The 23,961-nt window shown below is 38.5% G+C and overlaps 1 protein-coding gene across 10 annotated transcripts in view; it reads right to left on the bottom strand.

Annotated features, from left to right (window-relative positions):
- The window catches only part of SCUBE1 (signal peptide, CUB domain and EGF like domain containing 1), a 281,424-nt gene that overhangs the window by 43,286 nt on the left and 214,177 nt on the right, over positions 1 to 23,961 (bottom strand). For all 10 annotated transcript variants that reach the window (XM_082751775.1, XM_082751767.1, XM_082751773.1 and 7 more), the window contains one exon: positions 12,481 to 12,603. In XM_082751775.1, coding sequence (XP_082607901.1) covers positions 12,481 to 12,603 — 123 coding nt within the window. The remainder of the gene's footprint in view (positions 1 to 12,480; positions 12,604 to 23,961) is intronic.

A 23,961-nucleotide genomic window follows, 5' to 3' on the forward strand; every position in this document is an offset into this window, starting at 1 on the left:
ATTTGACCAGCTGTCATAACTGATAGAGGAATGAGAAACTAGATGCTGGGTACTGAGGCTCTCTGAGTAGAAGACAGCAGTACATTTCATATCTAATGAGAAATGTTTGTTTCTTGTATGCAGACTATTCACCTTGTCACTTACATCAGGGAACACATCCTCAGTTCTCCTTAGCCCAGTATTTCCCAGTGCCTCTCACCATATTTCAACCAACACTGCCATGGCTTCTCCCTCAATCTGTGAAATCACTTGAGAGATAACCTTAGTCAATGTAGTGTGTAATTTACTGACCTGCTTTACCAGATGTCTGAGCTTCTGGAGCTGGGGAGAGGCCAGAGATCTGTGCTGCAGCTGAAGATGGGTCACCTCCTGGGAGCATGCACTGCAAGGCGCCTATACACCTGTGACACATTCCACATATCCTGTCTATACAGACACCCTATAGACACCTTCTGATTGAGTACTCATGTACTTCAAGAGAAGAAACTTGAGGGATCCCCATCTGCTCTTGGGCAGGGAAAGGGGGCAGAGAGGGCAGAAGAGCCCTCACCTAGCGAAGTCTCTGAGGAGGGTTTGCAGAGAAACTTACCAATCACCAGAGACAGCTCTGGAGATACTTTAAAATAAAGAAGTTTTTAAAAAAAAGAAAGATGTTTTTGCATGTGAGAAAGTTTTCCGGGTCTCCTATTGATTTGGAAAAAAACATACTAATAACTAGACACAATGGCATAAAATTAATAAGACTGCCTAAGGTCACAGATATGAAGGGAAGTGTTCTAAAAAGGCATTTGGAAAGGAAGATTTCAAATATCATTACTGGTTTTCACTGTGAAGCTTTTTGAACTTAGTCTGACCATGAGCTCATGGCAGTTGTTTTCATCCTACTTTGTGTTTATTGTTATCCTTGTAACAATTTTTAAAAATCAGTTTAAAAGACTTCTAAAGATTTTTTTAAAGATTTTAAAATGTCCTATAGTGATCTGAATCCAAGTAGTGCACAGTTACCTGCTAAATACAACAAAAGATTATAATATCAGCAATGCACATATATCTTCAACAACACTGTTCATTTTTAGAACCTATTACTTTTAAAATCAATAGGAAATGAGTGGAACCAAGCACTTTGCTCCTTCTTTTCCCCCCCTTAGAGCTACAAAATCTATCCACTATTGGATCTGGAAGGGCTGAAACTGCTTGATGAAAGGCCATGTACAAGAGCAAAGAAACAGTAAGTACATTTGCAACCTTTTGGTGACTGGCAAATCAGAGAAAGGTCAACAAAGCTATGATAAATGAGCCTGAGTTAAAACCATACCTCTAAATGCTTAGCTTGGAGAATGCAAGTGCAACTACACTCAGTGACCTTTGTGATAAGTCTAATCTGTTACACATGCTAGCACCAACAAAATTGTAGCACTGTGGGCATCAGGATGTGTAGTTCTCCCATTACAGCTCTTCTCAGTGCCCTGCAGGAGCATTTCAACAATCACAGCTTCATTGTTAATATGAAAAGAATATGTACATGCTAATAAATGCACTGTTCTGCATTTGGGGGCCATCACCCCCAACACACATCTGACATTGGCTTTATTAGCTTCATGGCCCTGACACATTATCAACAGAGAGTCTTTGAGACAAGCTTTTGAAACACAGAATTATTTATGGTAAGAAAATAAAGAACTTGAGTCAAGTTGCTTGTATAGCTTGTACAGGCATTTCTACATGTGACAGTTGGACACAAATCCTTAGTGGAAACATAAGGGCCTCCAAGCCTTGAGGGCTGTTGGAGGGCAGAATCTGCTGAGATAGAAGGTAAAAGAGGGAGAGATGTAGAGACAAGAAGGCAAAAGACTGTTTCTGTGTGATGAGCTTAATATTGGCAACTGAAATAGTGTCAACGCTAGATGGCCTGTAGATTTCCGAGACAGAGCCCTTGCTCTTGGGTCTATGTTTACCTGTCTGAGCTCTTTCCCACCCTGCAGCTCCTCTCCATTACATGAGGGCTTTGTTGTGCTCAGGCTCCTCTATTAACCTGAGAAACCCAGTAGGAGGCAATTGGCTTTAGCTCCTATTATGTTTATCCTCTTACCATTGTTTTGCTAGGACAATCTAAAATGCAATTAAAGTCACTACTTTCCCAACATTTTTTTAAAGAAAACAAAATACTTTCATCAGATCATTGCCAAGATTTTATAAACAAACATAATCCTTTTCCAAAATCAATCATTTTCCAAGGCAAAGGCAAATTGAGTTATCTACTATTATTACAGCAATAAACTGTGTTACGTGTCAAGTGTTTGGGATAGGAAAAGCCATATATCAACAGCAGAAATGCATTAAAAGAAACTTCAGGCAGGTTTATTTGTTTTCCTACAAATATAAACATGTTTAGTTGTCTGCACTCTGCTCAAGCCACTATTTACACAGCAACTCTGTAAGAGCAACTTAACAGCCTGATGAGACAAACAAAAAAGGTTTTACCCTCTGTGTATCAAGTGAGGAATATTCCCTCCATCCTGCAATACATTTGTTTTTTTAGACATATATCTGGAAAGAGAGACCTTCTCTTTGCCAAGCTGTCTCCATCACCGCTGAGTAGTAGCTGCTAGTGAGACTTCTTGAAGGAATAAGGGGCTACTCTGGGTCAAAATCTGCTTTAGTGTTATTTGATGGTGCTGAAAGAGCAAGTACAAAAACAGAGTTTCAGCTTTCAACTGAAAAATCAAATGCTGCACTTCACCTCCTGTCATTCTGATTGTGCATCCCTAGCTTACTTCAAGCTCCCAATGAAGTCAGTGGCCAATTAATACAAACAATAATTGCTGTTCTCTGCCTCTGCTTCAAAGGCTTGTTTAAAAAGTAATTAGAAACCTTGTCCTGAGGTCCAGAACTAGCACAAGTCACCTCCTTCTTTGCAAGCACTCAATCTGAAGATCAGATCAAGGTGGGAGGAGAGCATATGGAAGTGGAGAGGTGAAACAATGCTTGCCTCTGTAAGGCAATGAGAAAAGCAGAAGAGGCCATGATAAGAGGCAGCTTCTTGTCTCTGCCACATGCTTGCTGATTGTTTGCCTGCAACTCATGGTCTGCCACAGACTCCATGAGTTGTGGCTTGTGCCCGCAGAAAAATGTACCCTCCATTGGGCTCTTCATGTGTGCTCTGCTCCATGCCACTACTTCCACCAAAGAAGGCCAGCCTCCAGGGAGTCCAGGAATGGCAGGTATCACTCCAAAAACATGAACAGAAGCTTTTTGCAAATACGAATCAAAAAAAACCCTCCACCCAACAATAACACAGGAAATACTCCTCCATCTCATTGCCTCTTAGTATTTGAGCTTAGATTTTTGTTTTTATCTCACCTGTCCTAACACAGGGCTCATCAGAAAATTATCAACACAAGTAGTTCATAACATGGCTTCTGGAAGAAAATCACACTCCTTTGCTTAAATGAGTTAAGATCTTAAGGGATTTTATTCTCATTAGAAAAAAAAGTAAACAAAATTTAGCACTTTTAAAAGGCCCAGAAGGGTAGAAACAAGCACAGGAAGATGAAGCTCCTCTGAACATTTGGGATAGGGTTGTCATTTTCCTGCAATTCTGTACAGCACTTAGTGTAAAGGATTCCTGACCTTAAGGTGATTAAATGAGTGAGAGCTGTAACATGGCATTATCTCAAGGTGCACCACTGCAATAGTGGAGAATATATATCTATAGAATCTCTCTCTGGTTCTCTTCAAAAACAATTCCTATTGAATTACAGCTTTCACCACTATTTATCAACAGATTATTGTTTGTGGAACAATGCTACTTTCCTGCTCAAACTATTCCAAGGCTGACTCATATCCTGGTAATTCATTAATACATAATATGATTTTAATCCAGTAAAATCATTTCTGCACTATGCATGTACTAAATCCTACAGCATCAAATGAAAAACATATCTCAAATTCTCTTTCTAAACATTAACGGAATGTTTTGCTTGGCTTCCCATGCACAACATCACTGAGGGGAGGGGTCAGACAGAGCTGTAGAAAGCAATTTGATAGCAATGTGCACTACAGAGTTTAACACGGGAATATAAGAGCTGCAATACTGAATGAGACCTGAGGTCAAACTAATCTAGTATCTTCCAACAGTAGCCCTTGTCAGAAACTTCATGGGAAAATAGAGGTGGAATAACCTGCCCCAGCTGCCCTCCCCACATTAGGTCTCATCCCATTAGAAATTGATTTAAAGCCTAGATTATGAGGTTTAATATTCCTTCCAAGCAGCAGACACCAAAGAAAATTTACTTTTAACGATAAATCTGTATGTGCTGAAGTGAGGAGAACTGGAGTTGGGGGGGGATGTATTTGTTTTCATGTTTCAGCAGACATAATTGCTACAACCAACATGGGAGATACTATCACTTGGCAAACAAACTTGTACTGGCTAGAACTGTTTATAATTTATGCCTGAGGTATTTATGGTCTCTGTGTATGATCTTGCAACCCTTTTTTTCTCACAGAGGCAGACTGTACCACTATTCACAATCTCACTGACACCAAGAGTAAGCACCATGTATAACAGAAAGGTTTTGAGATGTATTCCTTTTATTGACAGTGTAACATGTCGCTTCCCAGCAGAGTATTTTTTAACCTGATTGTAGAAGCAATATGGTGCCTGTCATAAGCAAGATATTTTTGCAAGCCTCAGTGACACACAGTGCCTTACAGAAAATCTGCATAGGGAATGTACATGATCAGCGACAGGGAAGTCATCTCAAATTTTCTTTCTGTGAGACACACTGATTTCTACAAGCAGCTCCCAGGATTGCCTTCAGCACTCGAGATTCTTCCTAGTTCTCGACCTGCCTCAGCAGCTGAACCAGCACAACTGTTTGTATGCCACGTGTGCATAGAATCAAACATACTGGGCCAGACTTAGCTGGATTGGCTGCAAATCAGTCTAAATCAAGAAAATGTATCTTACAGCATGGCTATCTTATGTTGGTGAGAGGACAGGTGCATCAAGGCAAAACCACTCTCCTTTATGTGTATCGCTCAAATGAGTGTTGATACACAAACAGCTTGTGTCCCTTCATCCCTTTCTCTCATTAGTCAACCCTGCATGGTACTGACTCACCCTGTTCAAGTGGTTTAATGCAATGAGGACCAGCAGATTCCTTTAGTGTGACTGCAATGTGAATACAGAAGTCTGCCAAGTACAGTAGCCTTACTTATGTAAGTGAGAGCAAAAGGAAGCCCTGGATATTTTCTCTGTCTGCTGAAAACTACAGCTTACCACACATGCACATGCAAACTCAGGCAAATGTCAGTGAGGGGACTTGTAAGCCTGCTAGCTCCTCTTCCCCATTGCTGCCTTCTCTTGCAGGGACACAGAGAGCAGCACCCTTAAGGCTTACTAATGCTCTGCACTGGCTGCAGTCCAGTCCTGAACCTCTCTGAGAGAGAGGTTTGCATGGGTTAAGGTAAAAATGTATTTTAAATATTAAGAAAAAACAAAGCAAACAAAAAACCAGCAACAACAACAAAAAAAAAAGTGATATTTCTGCTACTGTCCCCTTTATGTCTCTTGCCTGGCTGTGAAGTCGTGACAGAGCAGTACTGCTAGTGCCATTCCAGAAAGAAGGGACAGGGTAAATAATGCTCCTGTTATTGTACATTGGCTTCTTCTGTTTATTTAGTAGGAAAGAAAAGGAAAGAGTGAAACAAGAACAAAACTTTATAACAGTTTTCACTGGTAAGTTAGCCAAACTGTGAAGCTGATCCATTGAATATGAGGGATCAGGGTTTCAACCACTGTACTTTAAATTAACTTACTTGAAACATAAGTTCTAGCACCAATACAGATTAGCTGAAAAATTTCATCATGTGCGCAATTACAGCATGGTATAGCTGTACGCATCTGCAGTCTCCCACAGCTCAATGTCTCTGGACCTACACTTGGATAGATATACTCAGCTATTCATCTAGCTACTCAGAACAAGAACAGTTATAGGAGCAGCAGTAAGGTAAAAAGGACTTTTGTCTTGGCTTGGAGAGTCGTGGCATAAAATTCCCCTTTCCTGGTACAAGGAATTTCTTCAGGCTTTTAAAACTGGGGCACAGGACTCGGGATTCTCCGTCTTCCATTTTCACAGTGCAGTGAGAGAGAGAGAGAGACAGATGCTCCAGCCCTTATCTCTACCCATGCATTGAGTTAAGTAACTTAAGATTGGTGGCTGTATAAATCAATGCAAGGGCTGTACCCTCATCCTGAGACCTCCATCAGATTATATGACTGGGACAAGGTCAACTGCTTTACTGGGTTATATGATCAAATGTGGGTGGCAGGTCACTGTCATGTAACCTAGTGAAGAAAACCATCTCTGGTCCCTTTTTATTTTTTAATTTGGTCCCTCTATATTCAAGATACTTGGTGATTCAGTGCTGCTGATGTGGATGCACTGATTTACTTGAGTTTGAACTGGTTCTGTACTGCCATATTTATTATCAATGCTTCCATACAGAAGAGCATAGAGAGATCTTTGTAGTTAATCTTTGTGGGCTTCTTTAGGCCAAAAATAATTCCCACAAACACCTTCTATCTGTCATTCCCTGTATGATCAATCTCTCATTTCACACACATTTTCAAAATGGAGATACCATGTGAGAGATTGCCCTTGGAAGGCTAATAGTGCATATTTTGTACAAGTAAGTGAAAAGATGGATGTTATTAAGGGGGATTAGATATCCAGTTAATATGGCAATGTTTCAAGATCAGGTCTGTGTGATCCTTGGATCATAGACAGTTACTGCATTTTTCAAGGTGCTATATTTCTTTCTCTTGTTCTGAAATGCAAGAAGGTATCTCTTGACAATTATCCATTGGTAGCTCTATGTGAAGCATCCTTCTACCACATATCACTCATAAGGTCAGCTAAAATTAATCACTTCAAATTCTCTGGAAAGAAAACCTACTTGGCAATAAAAAAAGGTCTCTCATTTAACAGCATTATTTTAGGACTGCATGGATTATGGTTCTGTGGTGTATGGGTTAACAAAGCAGCCCTAAGACTGGGTTCAAATCTTATTTAAAGCCTGCTCATAGACAACCTGAGGGAAAACAAAACAAAACAAAACAAAACAAAACAAAACAAAACAACAAAACACAAAAACCCAAAAACACCAGTTGGGCAATGTTTGAAGTATTTCACAGGTCAGCATTGTGATATGCTGGCAGTTACTAAGGAAACTGCCTTAACATCTGCTCACAGCATACTTGGCTCTAGCCATCACTTCCAGTTGCTCCACTCCATGAGTGTCAAGTTTAGAGGAACACTTGCTTGGAAGTGAAGCTGGGGAGACAGGAAGGTGGGATACAGTAGGGCACATAAGAAACACATTACTTTAAAAGAAAGAAAGACAAGTCTGAATACACGAACATGATAGTGGATATGCTCACATCTTTCTGTTTTTCTTGAAGAAAACAAACAAACAAACAAACAACAAAACAAATCAGCTATACTTAGGCTTTTACTGGATAGTTTTGTAGTGTTATAAAACCCCAAACCTCTAGCAAAATGTGCCCACAGAAAATTACTAGAAGGGAAATTCAATATATCATGAAGCTAGTGAGTCAAATTTTGTTTTGGATTTCCTGTTGAATAAACTGACATCACTGAACTTCCTTTAGACAACAGTACTACCAATAGCAGACTATGAGGCACTGTATTCCAACACCTAGTTATAAAATAGTCATTGCATTCATTTCAAATCTGGTAGGAAAGCAGTAAAGAATAATCAACAATCAAACAGGCAATATGTCAAAGCGAATAAAAAATGCCATCAACTACTGATTGTGAACACATAGCTTTAAAGAAGCTGTAGAAATGCCAGAGAGCTTATGCAGGTATTCCACATGCCAGAGGGGTACTTTTGCCTGGTGGACAATCATCTCCTTTTACAGTGGCTATATTGATTGAAATAGTTGGTGAAATGTCTACTTGGACAGATTTCATTATGGCTGAACATCATGTCTGTGAGATCTAGCAATCATCAAGCCCCACTTAAGTTGCTTTTGAGGCTGTAAGTGGACTACAATGATGCAAATGCCTTGAATTGCCTCCTGCAGAAGGTTAAATTCCTCAGCATACAAGGATTTGGCTCTATTTTGGGCAGTTAGAGAGGGACAGAGGAGCAGAGTGTAGATCTAGCAGTCCAAAGTATTGTATGTTGTTCACTGCATGTTACACTAAAAGCACTATTTTATTTTATCTTTTTTTCTGAATGGAGAGTTACAACAAATGGACTCCCTGGAGAGTTATGACAAATGTGCATGCTGTCTCTCCTTGTCTTCTCTTGCAAAAGGCAATTCCTACAGCAGGAAAAGAAAGTTATTTATGATAGAATTTCACACATTTTTCTGGGTGCTTAATGAAGCTTGGACTTGAGTGGAGCAGAAAGAACGCTTATTGTTGAATTTTTTTCAAGATCACTGCACAACAAACAGAAACTGAATAATCAATTAAGTTAAATGGCTTTAAAACTCATATTGGCTGAGGATTAAGGTAATTACGTCTGCACTTATACACATTCAGCTTTAAGCAGTCTTGCTTGATCTTATGCTGCTGATGTCATTCTAAAACTAATCTGAATTCTTGTCCTGCTGTTAATTACTGCAAAGGTTACAAATATAACCTCTCCTTGCTATAAATATAGCTACGTTATTTGTATTAAATGCTCAAAGGAGACACAGGCCTCTTTTTGCAAGGTTTATACAAACAGATCCAATGGTTTCTTTCCGTACCAATGAATTTACAATTCTTTAGGCTTAAGGGATCTTTTAAAATAATACACAATAGATGGGTTTGGTATTGTCAAACAGTGATTTCAGCATTAAAGGTGAAAAAAAGAAATCTATTTTAAGTTTGCATGAAAAGAGAGACTCTGGGAAAGTTGTATTACTCTCCACAATATTGCTGGCAAGGCAATGTGGATTCTTCACCTTCTGGGTTACAAATAAGTTTCCTTTTAAATGGTTGGAATGCAGGGGAGGGGAAAGGAAGAGAAACCCCCTACATTTTCCTTGTCTAACAAGGAGCCCCAGCGTGAGAACCACTCCCTAGCAGAAGTAATCTGTGATTGACAATAGTTTTCTTTGCAACCAGGGCTAAAAATGGTTTAGCTGTAAACAGGCAAATGCAGAACACTTTAATGCCCTTTACAAATGCAAAAGCTGCTTATACAAGCCCTGTGCATGCAGGGTGGCTAGCCAGTGGCTCCAACTGATCAGCAAGCTTCAGAGTTACTGAGAAATTATGAATTTTCATAGCAGGGTATAAACACAAATGCAAGAGTTTTTGTTGTTGTTTTTCTTTTTTCTTTTTTCTTGTAATGAAGGAAGAGGGCAGATTAACAAAAACTTGAGAAAAAATTGTCTGCACTGTCCAGGCATTCCTATATGTGATCTTAGGCAAGCTACAATATTGGGCTTGAAAAACTCAGAGAAATACTTTCCTCTTCACAAAGATAATGAATGTGTGTAAGGCACTTGGTACAATGGGGCGGGAGCTATACAAACAGCCTGAACAAAGTCTGAGACTTTTCCCTACAATCCTAAAGTTGGCTCTTTCTCTCTACAATGGGTCTACATAGGTCTACAACGAAAAGACATCAAGGAAATGAGGTGAGATAGGACAATCTGAGTTTCACAGGGAATATGGAAAGAACCTTTTTATTGAAGCATGTAAAGTTGCCTTGTGCTGAAGTTAACATTTACATGAATAAAGCTATGCAGCAACAGCTTATTTGTATTTTTCAACAGTTTGAAAAATGTTGCTAACATAACCTGTGTCTCTGTGGCTTTTTTCTTTACAGGTTCTTTCTCATGAACCAGACACACACACTTATACAGGGATTCTGCAGGTCTTAAAAGGGCATGCTTACCAACTGCTTCCATGGGTATTTTGTTTAATGTTGGCAGGATCTGTTCCTTGATGTGAGTGATGGACTCATTTGGAGATGAACTCCGTATACACCAGTGAGGCCATCTGAACTAAATAGGACTTAACCCCAAACAACATACACTTCCAAGGTCCTAAATAAGTATTTGCTAAACACATTGATTTGTAACTTAAAGATGTCTTTAGTTTTAAAATGAAAATTAGAGGAGAAAGGCAATGTTACAGCAAAATCACAAGTCCTTAAAACTCTCTTATGAATCAAAATAACAGATATAACACAAATAACAGCATCTTCTATAAAGACAGATTAAGCTTCTCTAATTCACTCATTGAAAAGGCTAATATACTTAAAATAAATTTATCTGAATCTCTCAGTAATGGTCAGTGTTGACTGCCTATTACCAGAAAAATTATTTCTTATTTTTCCAGAAAAAAACATGGATGATTTATATGCCAGCAGTGTCACTTAACCCCCAACCACATTTTCCCGTCAGACCTGACAAATTCTCCTTTGCAGGGGAAGCAACAAAGTATAAGTGACTAATACATCAGATTTCTTGATCTATATCCACTTTTCCTTTTTCTTTGTTAGCAGGCCTTCTGTTTCCCTAACTCAACAATTATCACCTTAAGCACCAGACAGAAACAAAATTATCACAGTGGTCCCTCCACAAAGCTGGCATCATACCATAGTTGCTATAATCAGTCTCTGGGGCCCAAATACCTCAGACTTCAAACAGGAAATAACTTTGTCCTCCAAATTTCACACTATGAAGGACCAGCATTTCTGGGACCAAAGCAATTCTCCAGAGCAAGAATTCTCTGGGCTTGCACTAAACAGGCTGTTAGAGCAGCAGATAAGCTACAGTTAACATGTCAGTCAAAGTATCACATAGAGGCAGACAGAGCGCCTGCCCTTGTTCATTGACAATGGCAAAAGTAGGATGGCCAGGTCATGTTTGTATTTCCAAACCAACAATTCTTGTCTGATCACATGAGGGTGAGAAGATCAGCTACGGCTTCATTCATTGCACAGTATGTACTGTCATCAGCAAGTAATTCATTCAGCAGCCCAGGCACATGAAGAAACAAAACTCAGATGAACAATGTTTACAGAACTGCTAAGTTCTGATCAGAAGAAATAACTGATTATTTACAGGCAGATTTCAAAGTCTGTTACCAAGACTTTGAACAATGAACACATAAATTTTCTATCTGCTCTTGCCTAACAAGAATGCAGGTCTCAACTTTCTTGACAAGTTTTTCCCTGGTGTAATTACAATGACTTCAGTGTCAAGACCTGTGGCTAATACTGCAGTGACAAACTGTCATGATACAAGAAACTCAAGAACCAGAAACTATTCCTAACTATCTCTATCTATTCCTAACTATCTCTAGATGCATCATGAAGGGAATGTTTCTTTTTAATATTTTGTTCCTATTTTTAGCAGGTGTATTAGAACCTGACAACTTATCCTTGTCTGACATGACCCAACAATATTTTTTTCTGTCTAGTCATAGAACTCATGGTTCTGGTCTGAGCTTTTCCCATCCTGTCCCAGCATGAAGCCAACCTTGCACTGACTCCTCAGTGGCTAACCACACACTCAGGGTGGAGTAGACTTCTCAGATAATAGAAGTACCAATGAGAATCAATAGAAAATCTTTTGAATGATGTATGTATTTCCAGACATTTGTTTCTCCCTTATTGATGAACAAAAAAGCTCTAAAATACTAATGCTGTTCTGGACTTCATAATTTTTACATGTGCAAAGCCCATGAAGATAATTAATAAAAAGGCAACTCCCGCAGAAAAAGAAATAATCCTTGAATACTTCCTTCCTTTTCTCTATTTAAAGTGTAATTTCTCCAAATGTACATGGGTTGTTGTACTGAAATGGGAAGTACTTATGCACTTAATTGGTCATAGAAAATATAATTTTATATGACTTAGGTAACAAATCATGACACACACACACAAAACATGACATAAATCATACTTCATATGAATTCCCACAAAATTCCTTCAATGATTGCTCCATAAGCAGATTCTATCAGGCAAAGGTGAACTCATATATTACACTCTTTTTTTTCAGTTTAACTGTTGCAAATGCTCTATTCCAGTAAATTATTCAAAATTAATCCAGTGTAAATATGGTAAACCTCTGTCCCATAAAGATCACAACAAATTAAAGGATTTGAACATAAGATTCTGCCTGTGCTTATTACACTATACCACAGGGTATAGTCCCCATGGTATATAGTGTCCTGCTTCAGGACACTGGCATTCCTACTACTAAAAACAATGAAACAAGACACTTCCAGAAATATTCTAAACCAATCTTAGACTATAAAAATCCGGAAGGTCTTTTCTAACTTTACCTCCTATGACAGTATGATTAAAATCTGTAATACAAATGCTTTACTTCTTTTTCTCTTCCCCCCCCCCCCCCCAAAAAAAAAAAAAAAAGTCAGTTGAAATTAACAAATTAACATCCTCATTTTGCAAAGAGTGAAATAAGTGAAGAATTACCTTGGCAGGTCCGTTCATCTGTGAGGAGTTTATAGCCTTTCTGGCAGCTGCATTCAAAGCTGCCAACCGTGTTTCGGCAGAAATGGTCACAGCCACCATTGTTTACCAAGCATTCGTCAATATCTGCAACGAATGAATGGGCAAAAATTTAGTTCATGGCTGTAATTAGAGTATTTCATGGCAGGAATATAGGACTTTACTCAGATCCTCAAGGAGGCTGCAGTTCCCACTAGGAAACAGGTTTGTCAAATGTATCCCTTCCCAAACCTTTCTGGAAAAGCTTACAAAAGAACTACGAATGAGATGTTCTCAAGACAGAAGTATTTCTCTCAGCAGCTCAACCAACAGATGACCAAGCCAAGGCACTTTGAAGTTAAAAAAAATTTAGGGAAGTTTCTTTGTAGATGCAGAGATGTGCCTAACACAAGACTTCAGGCTGTGTAAGATGTGAATCCGTCACCTTACATAGGAACTATCAAAACCTAACAACACCTGAAAAAATGAAATAACAACAAAAAAACACAAAGCAAAACATATTTGATTTGAATTATCACAAAATACTTCCATTATCACTACATAAAGAAATGCAGAGGTATATTTGCTCACATTTAGGAATATGTGCTAGTTTGTCCACTATGAACACAGTGCCACTGAATAACCATTTTCATACCTCTAACCTTTCTGATTTGATGTTTTTGCAGAGCAACACTAAATGCATGTGAGATGTTGTCTCTTGAGTTGTTCTCAACGCATAGCGTCTATTGCCTTTATTTGAAAGCCATGTATATGTGTGATGGACAGGATCAATGGCTCTTAATTTAAAAAGTCATCAAGAAGATAAAGACTCTCATGAAGATAAAGACTCTGTTCTGAATTTCAGACTCTTGACTCCACTTCCTCCACCCTATAGCTTCTCACAAAGGTTTGGAAAATCTGGAATGACCAGTCCCTTTTCCATTCTATAAAAGCTTCTGCAATAGGTATATAATAGGTCATAGAACCTCATCTGAAATACAGAGCACCTTTCCATCCTCCCCCAGTTATAAAACCATGGATCCACATTTTCTGCAAAAGAAAAAAACAAAAACAAGCCTTCTAGTTTTCAGGAGAAGAATACTGCCAATAATATAGGTCTTTTTAAGGATAAATACAGAGAAGAAATATGTCATAGAGCCCTGGCTGCACACTTCTGAAAGTGAAAATGAGATCTTTGAGAAAAATGAGTGGAGAATGACCTTTCCTTCTGAAAAGTCTCTTACAAGCTCTGAAAATTTGAGGTAACAGCTAGCCATTTAAAAAGGAAATGTTGCAAAACACAAAGCTAGGAACTAATATGTGGAGATGGAAATTTATCAAAGATGCATGATGCTGGTGAATGAAGGGAGCATTTAAAATAACTTGATTTTAGGATGACTTTGAGAGTCATTTACTCATTTTTGAATACACGTGATTACAGATCTGGGAGTGTTGTATGGTTTTTATCACATTTCTGCACGTCAAATACAATCAGCAGCAAAATATGTCTGCAAGAGCAGTGAGGAAGTAAAGCTAGAAATTCTAATAGCTGAGAATCAATTTCAGCCTGCTTTTCTAAATGGTGCTTTGTTGCATGGACGTTGACAGAAATACGTTCAGGAGGTGTACAACTCAAATGAGCAAGGGCAGCATACATCATTATAAAGGTTTGTTTGTAAGCTGAATTTTTGGAAAAGAGAAAGCAAAGCTGCTCTGAGACCCTCTGAACTAATACTGCTGCTTACTGCTTTTGTGTCTGGTTCTGCAAAGGAGTGGCGTTTGCATTCAATCCTATTAAAAGCATGAGGGTAAAATGGTAGGTAGCAGCTATAGTAGTATCACGCCCTGAGTGCTTTGCACAAACGTAGCTGCAATCTTTGTGTCTCAGGTAACAAAGTTCTCAAACTGAGCTGATGGCTGGAGTCTTGTTTGTTGTCTGTGGTCCTCAAGTTTTGGTGACTGAAATAGAATAGCCAAGAAAGATAATCTTAGGTTCTCAACCTGATAAAACTGGTGAAGATTACACTGTTGGCTGCTTTGCCTAATATCATGAGACTGAAGGCAGCAACACATTTGGCTTCAGCTGTGATTACAAGCACAGGTCCAGATCAGCAGTGAAAATGTAAGACTTGTTGGCACAATTCCCACAGGCTGACATTTCCAATCTCATGAGTGCTGCCTCCTAACTTTACGATGTGCAGACTGTGGCATAGGTCTTATGATAGATCGCCACAACCTTTTTCACAGCACAGGTGTACCTAACTATAGTTCAGCTTGCTATGACAAAACTTTTGGACAAATGAAATTGTGAGTTAAAATTACTAATATATTAAGCATCACAAACACACAGAGTAGTCATCCATCATGAAGAAGGTCTCTCTTACCCATAAGAACAACATGACCTCTGGGCTACTCTGCTGTTGAGACTGCTTGAAGCAGAAATTACTTGCAGACTGTCAAACTCCATTCTGAAGGACTGATGTTTTAAATGACAGCCCCTGGATTTCATGTGTTAAATTACAAGTTCCAGTCTCACTAACTTTCTTCTTGGGGTCCCTATAGTCCACAACGGACAAAAATCAAACCTTCCTGGCCGCAAAGGGTAGATTTGAAGCTGTTAATTGTTGTAATTCCACTAACAATACAGCATATCAGTTTTACACCAGCAATTCCTTGGAATAATCCTGTGCCAGGGTCTGGGTAAAACCTAGGAGAGTCCACAGGAAAATAAAGTATTTACTCATTTCTTCTAACTGGAAGACATGATGTGGCCTTCTGAAACCAGGACCTTCAAAACAGAATAGAGGTCAAAACTGTTAGCTGCAAAAAACATTCTAAATAACACAAACAGCACCAGTGTCCCTGCTTTCACTGTATTTCTTTCCATGGCCATAGCAAGAATGATAAGGCATGTAAAATTATTTCTGTCTATGGAGAGCGGTGCATTACTGCATTTCACTTGAAAGAGAGCAGTATCCAACCATATCGTGTCTAACTGGTTCATAGAAATTGCAACAGTCTATATCTCCATTATTTTTCTTTCCATAGCTATAAATAATTTGTTATGAGCCATGTGAAAATAAATGATTCCACCGTGTGACAAGGTGAGGCTCCATTTATCTTTAAACTGACTGGTACCCAACTTTGTCAAGTGCCTTTTGTGAACTTCACAGACATGTCTGCTTCCATGACATGTCTGCTTACCACACAGGGAAAGAAAACACAGTGGAAACCCACCATAGTATCTACCAGCTTTGAAATTACTTAGTCAAATCTCCTCATACAATTATTGGGACTGTCTGTAGAAGAGTCATAAAGCTGGTGAGCTCATGTCTTCAAATATAGCTCTGAAGTGGCTCCTTTTCAATCGATGATACAGGTTGCATAAAAGTGCCTCAAGCTTTCCACAGTGCATAGTTTCCTGGTATCCCTAGGAATGCAAAAGTATATACAGAGCTGTATTTCTCTGTAGAGGATGTTTCTCTGCAGGCAAAATGTCCTGACATCAGTGCTCAGACAATGTGCTGGTCATTTCAGACTAGGAGGCCTGATGGACTTCCAGTGCATTAGCAATGAAATCCAAAACAATTTCTCTTAATGCAGTAAGTCTATGCTGTTAAATGATACCTTGCTCATACAAGCTACTGATGTACAAACACCAACTGATGTTCCCTGCACAGATGGGACACGTGCAAAAACAGAAAACAGAGACCAATGAAAAACCACAGAATTTACTCGCATAGCCACAATTTGATTAGAGGTAACTGACATTCTGTTATTTTTGTTTTCATTTCATTGTGAAGAATAATGGGAAAGATTGTTCCTGTTCCACTTGTACCTTTTTAAGCTCTGCTCATTGTGATTCGTGTTTAGAAGGAGCTAGTTTTGATCAGGGTATGTGTGTATATGCATATAAACTTGCAAAGGTTTGCCTTGCTGCACACAAGACAGAGAACAAATTAAAAAGTAGGGATTTTAAGCAGCTTAGAATTTAGCTTTCCACATAAGCTGCTTAAATGCAATGGAAAGGGTAATCAATATGCAATCTTCACTTAGCTCTTGAACAATGATGGATATGGAGGTTTCCAAAGCCTCATCACAGGCAGAAGTTAGACTTCTCCTTTCAATGGCTGGACAAATATTTGAACTGATTGTGTCAGCCAAATCCTTTGCAGTATAAAAATGCTACCTAGCTTCAGGAAAATAATATACTCCAAGATCTTACACATATTTTACTTTACACATATTTCCAATATCTTACACATATTTTCCTTTGCTTTTCTTTCTTTCTTTTTCTCATGCTTCTAAAAATCACTACTATTCCCTAACCATTATAACTATTGTTGTCTTGTTGACACAGGTATTAGTTTCGTGATGCATGCAGACCACAGAGTACTTTATAAAACAGGCCACAAAACTCTTTAACCTTGTCAGAGATGGGGAAATAGAAGCACAGAAAAACAAATTTACTCTCCCACACTTGAATCCTATCCCCATGCACAACCCAACAGGCTATCTCTGCAGGAGGATCTGGATAGGCTGGACTGATGGGCTGAGGTCAACTGTATGAGGTTCAACAAGGCCAAGTGCCGGGTCCTGCACCTGGGGCACAACAACCCCAAGCAGAGCTACAAGCTGGGAGATGAGTGGTTGGAAAGCTGCCAGGCAGAGAAGGACCTGGGAGTAATGGTGGATAGTCACTTGAATATGAGCCAGCAGTGTGCTCAGGTGGCCAAGAAGGCCAACAGCATCCTGGCTTGCATAAGAAGCAGTGTGGCCAGCAGGGCTAGGGAAGTGATCGTCCCCCTGTACTCAGCTCTGGTGAGGCCGCACCTCGAGTACTGTGTTCAGTTTTGGGCCCCTCGCTACAAGTAGGACATGGAGGTGCTCGAGCGAGTCCAGAGAAGGGCGACGAAGCTGGTGAGGGGTCTGGAGAACAAGTCCTACGAGGAGCGGCTCAGGGAGCTGGGCTTGTTCAGCCTGGAGAAAAGGAGGCTCAGAGAAGACCTTATCGCTCTTTATTAAAGGAGGCGCAACATTAAAGGAGGCTGTAGCGAGGTGGAGGTTGGTCTGTTCTCCAATGTGCCTGGTGACAGGACGAGGGGGAACGGGCTAAATTTGCACCAGGGGTGTTTTAGGTTGGATATTAGGAAGAACTGCTTTACTGAGAGGGTTATTAGGCATTGGAATGGGCTGCCCAGGGAAGTGGTGGAGTCACTATCCCTGGAGGTCTTTAAAAGACGTTTAGATGTTGAACTTAGTGATACGGTTTAGTGGAGGACTTGTTAGTGTTAGGTCAGAGGTTGGACTCGATGATCTTGAGGTCTCTTCCAACCTAGACAATACTGTGATTCTGTGATCTTGTTTAGACAGCGTGTCAAACAGTGTAAGCTTGCACAAAGCACATGCTGCTCTACATTACCACCAATGCTCAGATTGCAATTATTTAAATATTTTCCTCTCTTTTTTTTTCCCCTCTCAATGTAACATGAAATATATTAAGAAATTTGGAATTAACATAAACATAACCTATTAGGCTACACTTGCAATGTACTAAGTAACATTTCCTATTGTATGTATGCCAGGGATATTTTATTAAAGACATTCCATATCCTCAGACATACTGGATTCAGTGCTACTGGAAGAAAGCCTAAATCTAAATGCTGTCTGGTAGATTGCAGAGAGTTAGAAGTCCTAGTTCTAGTTTTACAATGGGTTTATCTAGCAGTTTTGGCAAGTTGTAACACCTCTCTACTTTACTCCATTTGTGTAACAGGGTATTGGTAATTATCACGATATTTTCAGGACCAATGCTTTAAAATGGATTAATTTAACGGAAGAAAGCATTTTGAATCAAAGTAGTTTACAGTAAAAAAAAAAAAAGTAGTTAAATTACAGTTGTATTTCCTTTGTGGGCTAGGCTTTTGAGTGATTTGTTCTGGAAGATTTTGTGAATATGTGCAGAACTGTACAGGTGTACTCCACTTTAAGAAGTACATGTGCTGCTCCACCACTCTACCTGTGACTGTGCTCTCCAAACATAGCTCATTGCCTCTAACATGCTTTGCATGTTTCAGGGAGGAATAATTCTATTTATGCAGTATTTTCTATTTGAGGCTTTCAAAGCACAGAATCTTAACAGCTTTATTACATTAAAGCTACATAACGCTTCTGCAGCAGAGATAAATTTAATTATTTCTCCCTTAACAAATGTGAAACTGAGGCAGGTAGGGTAGTGTGTGACTTTCCTGCATCATTTAGCTATAAAATGAAATAAAGCATATATTACAGCACTTCTAATTTGAGTTCTGCACTTCAGTGATATCCTCATTTTCCCTACCGCAGTGCTAATTAACTGTAATGTATGATAATCATTACTGAACTGAAGTTCCACTAGGTAGCAAATGAAGGTTATCTGTATAATTAGCTTTATGGCTAGGTTGTGAGGCAAGGAATTTTCCTAATTAACAGAACTAAAACTAGACCGGGCAAACAGGAATGAGTGTAATTAAAATTTGATCTCCCTCATCCTGAAAACAGACTGCCCACAAAATAGAGAACTTTGTGTAAATGCTTATAGAGCATGGAAGGGTTGGGGCAGGTTTCAACACATTTCTCTCATGTCACTTTTTCTATTTTCACCTGTTATCTTTGCGATTTCATGAAGAAACTTGTCTTCCAACACAGATGGTAATCTGTCACATATGGATTTAGGTGTCAGCTATTCTCCTCCAGGACATATCCACTCTGGCATTATCCACCAACCAATCAATAAAAGAGTCTGCTAGGCTGCCAAGAGATCAATCACCTTGTAAAACAAACATTATATCCTATTATTTTCTTATTACAGTTAATTAGATTTATAAAATACAAAAAGCCTTGAGAGCAAAAAACTTAGAAATGCTGTCAGAACAGTTTAGACCCTGATTTTTCATTTGTGAAAGGGAAGGGATTTACTAAATCTAGTATGAAAAGAAAGGATTTCCATCTAAAATTTTGCTGAACGCTGAATTCTTTTTTAAACTTAAAAACATGTTAGTGCAATGCTACCAACCCAAACAGTGCAAGCTGTCTTAAGACTGTGATGCCAGAATGTGAAAGGGACCGGAGAAATAAAGAGATAAGGGAACTCCAGTTAATAAAATCTAGGTGGAGGTAAATGCAAAAACTACCAAAAAAAGAAAAAAAAAAAGAAAAAAAAAAAAAAAACAACACACAAAAGCAATAGAGATCACAGAAAATATAGTTAGCGTTCCTCCTTCTGTAAGATTTTATTAATCAAAGTGTTTTCTATAATACACTGGAGAGGGATACGTATACAATTAGGATTCCTGACTGTACCTGGGGACAACAAATAATGTCTCTCTGTTACAAAGCATCTGGAAAGTTAAGTACATTAGACTCTGTGAAACTCAGATGGCAATAACGACAGTTTATATGTAGAATTGGAGGCTGCGTTTAAAACAGTGGTACAGAATTGTGCAAATATATAGGGCTGACTACTTTTCTACTTTTATTATTCATATAGCCACTATACCATAATAATTCTATATTTAATTCTTATCTTCTATATGCAGGAAGAGCTGAGACAGAAAAGAACTATACAAGTTGCTGAAGGTTACAATCAATGACTACAGTAAAGGAGTTAATTCAGTGTCTCCTAAAGTATATTTAAAAAAAAAAAAAAAGAAGTAGAAAATACAAAACTGTCTGAGCTAACACACTTGGGCAACTTCTCTGTACTCTGTCTCACTAAAAAACAGTGCCTTGCTCTAACAGTATTTAATTTCTCCATGCAATCTCAATGAAGAGCACAGGGGCTGGTGAGAAAGCTGGGCACTACTGGACAAAGATAAAAGAATCTCTGGACTTAGCATATTAACTCAATTTACCTTAACTGTTAGTTATTTTCATTTTTCTCCTTGGAATTGTTGCTTGCTCAGGAAGATGCATGTTTATTTTCAAGAATCTCAACTGACACCTAAAAATTGCTGTACTTATGTTTGATTTAATTAAATACAATTAAAAAAATAAATTGGTATTGGATAAGGACAGTTGAAGATACTGATGCGGAGCTCCCTAAAATCCCATTGAAATTGTGTTGGCTTTACTATGATAAAGGTACTGTTGCTGAAAAAGACAGCTGAATACTATTAACCCATGATAACTCAAATCCCTTATTGCTGATAATGAATCAAAGAAAATTGGCTGGTGACCAAACATTAACCCTCCAAAACTTTTGGAAGACATTTCTTCACCCAACCAAGGATCGGTTCTGTACCACGGAAGACAAATACTTTACTGAGAGCAGGATCTGGCCATATAAAAAACAAGCTGTAATTTATGATGAAAAAAAAAAAAAAAAAGAATGAAAAAAAGTACTGTAAGTTTTGAATGTTGGTAGCTATGATTATGTGAGCAGTCAACTCCCAAATTACAGAAAGCACAGTACATTTTTACATAATAAACTGTGGTTGCTCTTCCTCAGGGACTTTTATATTATTGAATAAATTTAAGGTCTTTTCAACAACTGAAATGCAAAATATGACCCTCCCAAGCATTAATTTGAATGATTTGGCATTTTCAAAGGGGAGGTTCACAAAGACAAATAACAACTGCAAGTTTCCAGGGAACAGGGATATTGCCTACTCATGAAAAACCCCTAAGTTAGTACACATGAATTTATTTTGTGAGGATAGATGGAAACCTTGTGAAGGAATGAAACTGAATGAGTTACATGGCAGCTGACCTGTCTGCAATTTTTTAATGGAAGATAATCTGTTATATTAAATTTGTCTGTCATGAACGAGTCTACACCAGACAAATGAATTGAATGTCTTAAACCTAAAAAAAGGCAACCCCCCAGAAAGTGAAGGAGCAGTGGAAGTTTCACAAAGTCTGGATTAGATAAAGTTACAGCAACAGTCAGAAGGCAGATGTTACTCATGGTTCTATTTCTTAGATTCTGTTCTCCACCAATTCTTTTTTTTTTTTTTTAATTGCCTGCCATCCTGTTTTCTTCTTTTACCTGTGTTGGTATTTAAAATTTTAATTTCCCCTCATTTTTTAAATCCCATGGGTTTATCACTTCATTTTTCCTCACTGTGACCTGGAATGTCACTTCCCTCTTAGAAAATCTGGATCAGATTATGTCTAAAATTAATCTAAAATTAATTGTTCTGCTGCTCTCTCAAAATATATACCCATCAGTCAATGTCCAGTCCTCACTTTTCTGATTCCTTCCTTCTCTAGGCTTCTTATCACTTGCAGCCATCTATCTCCAAATATTTTCTATGCTTTCTCCGTGCAAAATGCTGCACATTTCCTCTTAGTGACAAGCATCTCTTTCTCTCTCCAACGTCTTCTTCTCTACCACATTATGGTCTCATCACCACCTCTGCCCACCTTTCTCCTTTCTCTGTGCCTCCCTCTGTCTCTTGGTCAGATGGTCTATCATCCAATCACATGCCAGATTAGCCTTTACAATGACAATGCAATGACAGTCAAATCTTTGTTTTCTTTAAAAAAGTGGGGAAAAAAGCAGAATCCAGTCACCTCTCAGTCTTTTCAGTCTTGAAACAGTTGTTTCCACAGCAGCAGTGCTGGGCCAGATGACTACAGCCCCTTCTTTGGGCATGACATAGAGCTCTTCACTGAGAAGCTGCAGCTGCCTGCCAGATGTTGTTACCATTTTCCTCACATTAGGTTGATCCTATTTGTTCTTTGTCTTGAGACTGGTTAACATTGGTATAATCACATAAAATGAGTGCGGCCTCAGCAATAAGGCTATTGCAGTCAGGCTTTCATGTTTGCTTCTTTAATCCACATTTCGGTAGATATCTTGAAAATGTTTTTGTAGCTACCTTGTGAGATTGTGCTCTAGTCTGATTTTCTCGTCATGGCTATCTTTTCTAAAACAAGCAGCTTCTCTGATAAACTGAACTTGACCACTGTTCTTCCACCAGTTTTCCCTCTCTGAATTCTGAGCTTTATGAGTTTTCTCACAGATTATCTTGCAGCTTTTTCAAGTCCTACCAAAACAACAAAAATAATTTCAAAACTGCCTCTCTTGTTTAGTATTCCATTTTGTCTATAATCTTCCTTTTGTCTCCTCTATGTAACAAATATTGAAAATTTCCTTTGCTTCTTCTTCCTTCACCAACTACAAGTCCACCCGTTATCTCTGCAGTATAGCCCATGTATACAGTTGGTTCATATTTCAAGGAATCCTGTGTAGAAACATTTACTGGATTGCACTCTGACATGGTCTTCTCTCCTTTCCCAAAGATGTCACAAAGCATGCATTCTCAGAAATTCTCACCAGTATTCAAACACTCAACATGACTGCTGTTTTCATGACAAAAATCTTAATTTTCCTCTAGTTTAATGTTGCTTTTTCTTTACTCTTTTCTTCAGTTAAGTAGCTGCATCCATTTTTTCACACTCCTAAATCACCAATTAGCTGCCTTTGGTTGCCTCTTCGGCACAAACACCTCTATTTTCTTAATAAGGGTTTTGTCAGAAGCAGTGGATTAGGAAAGGGGAAAGGCAGGTAGATCCTTTGCTGTTGCTGCAACATCTATCCAGAAAATCTGTCCATTTCTATATATCAAAAAAACAGTTTGAGATTCACACAGTCCATGCTGCCTTTACCAAGAAGCTATCTGCTTGCTTCCTGAAAATGACACGTGACCTTGTCCTTTAACTATGCAGAAGCATTGTAAAATTGTCAGAACTTGTTTGCCAGAAGACATTCTATAGAAAATTCAGCCAGTTTTAATTGTACGTTTAATTGCACATTTAATTTGTGCAACATAGAGCTATACAGAAGATGACTATTTTTGTTCCTCATAAAAGCACAAGTCTAGTTACTGGAGAACCTTCATTTCCATTACTATCTTTCTTCATGTCATTCTCATGTTCATGAATTTATTTAGGTGCTGACTTCTCACACAAGGCAAGTATGTTCCTCTGACCATTCACCCCTCTGCATCATACAGTTTATGTATGCAAATACATAAGAGGTTTTTGCATTTGATTTTTTTTTCTTGTTTTTAGAATAAAAGATGGGCCTTAACCACAAGATTTGTATTTGATTTCAAACCCTTTCAACTCCTGCAAACTACAAAGTTGGTGAGACCTTGGGTTTGCTTCAACAGTAAATAAATTCATTGTTATAAATTCAACTTCAGCTCTTTCTCATTCCATTGTGTTCAGCATGGAGAGGCCAAAGTTATTTTTCTGTTTTGATTCATGGTTGTAGTGGAGTGTGATCATATCTGACCTCTTCTGTTTTCTGATAGCTTTTTACTTACATGTATGGAGAAGCAAACTTAAATGGCATTTATATTTGAACATGAACTTATTTCTCCTTACAAACACTGGGAGGGTAAGTTGCTATAGCTTGAAAGCAGAATCATGTAAGGGCTCTGATGGAAGTAGTGTTGCTATATAATGAATTATGAA

This window comes from Aythya marila (assembly GCF_965140915.1).
Source record: "Aythya marila genome assembly, chromosome: 1".
NCBI classification, from domain to species: Eukaryota; Metazoa; Chordata; class Aves; order Anseriformes; family Anatidae; genus Aythya; species Aythya marila.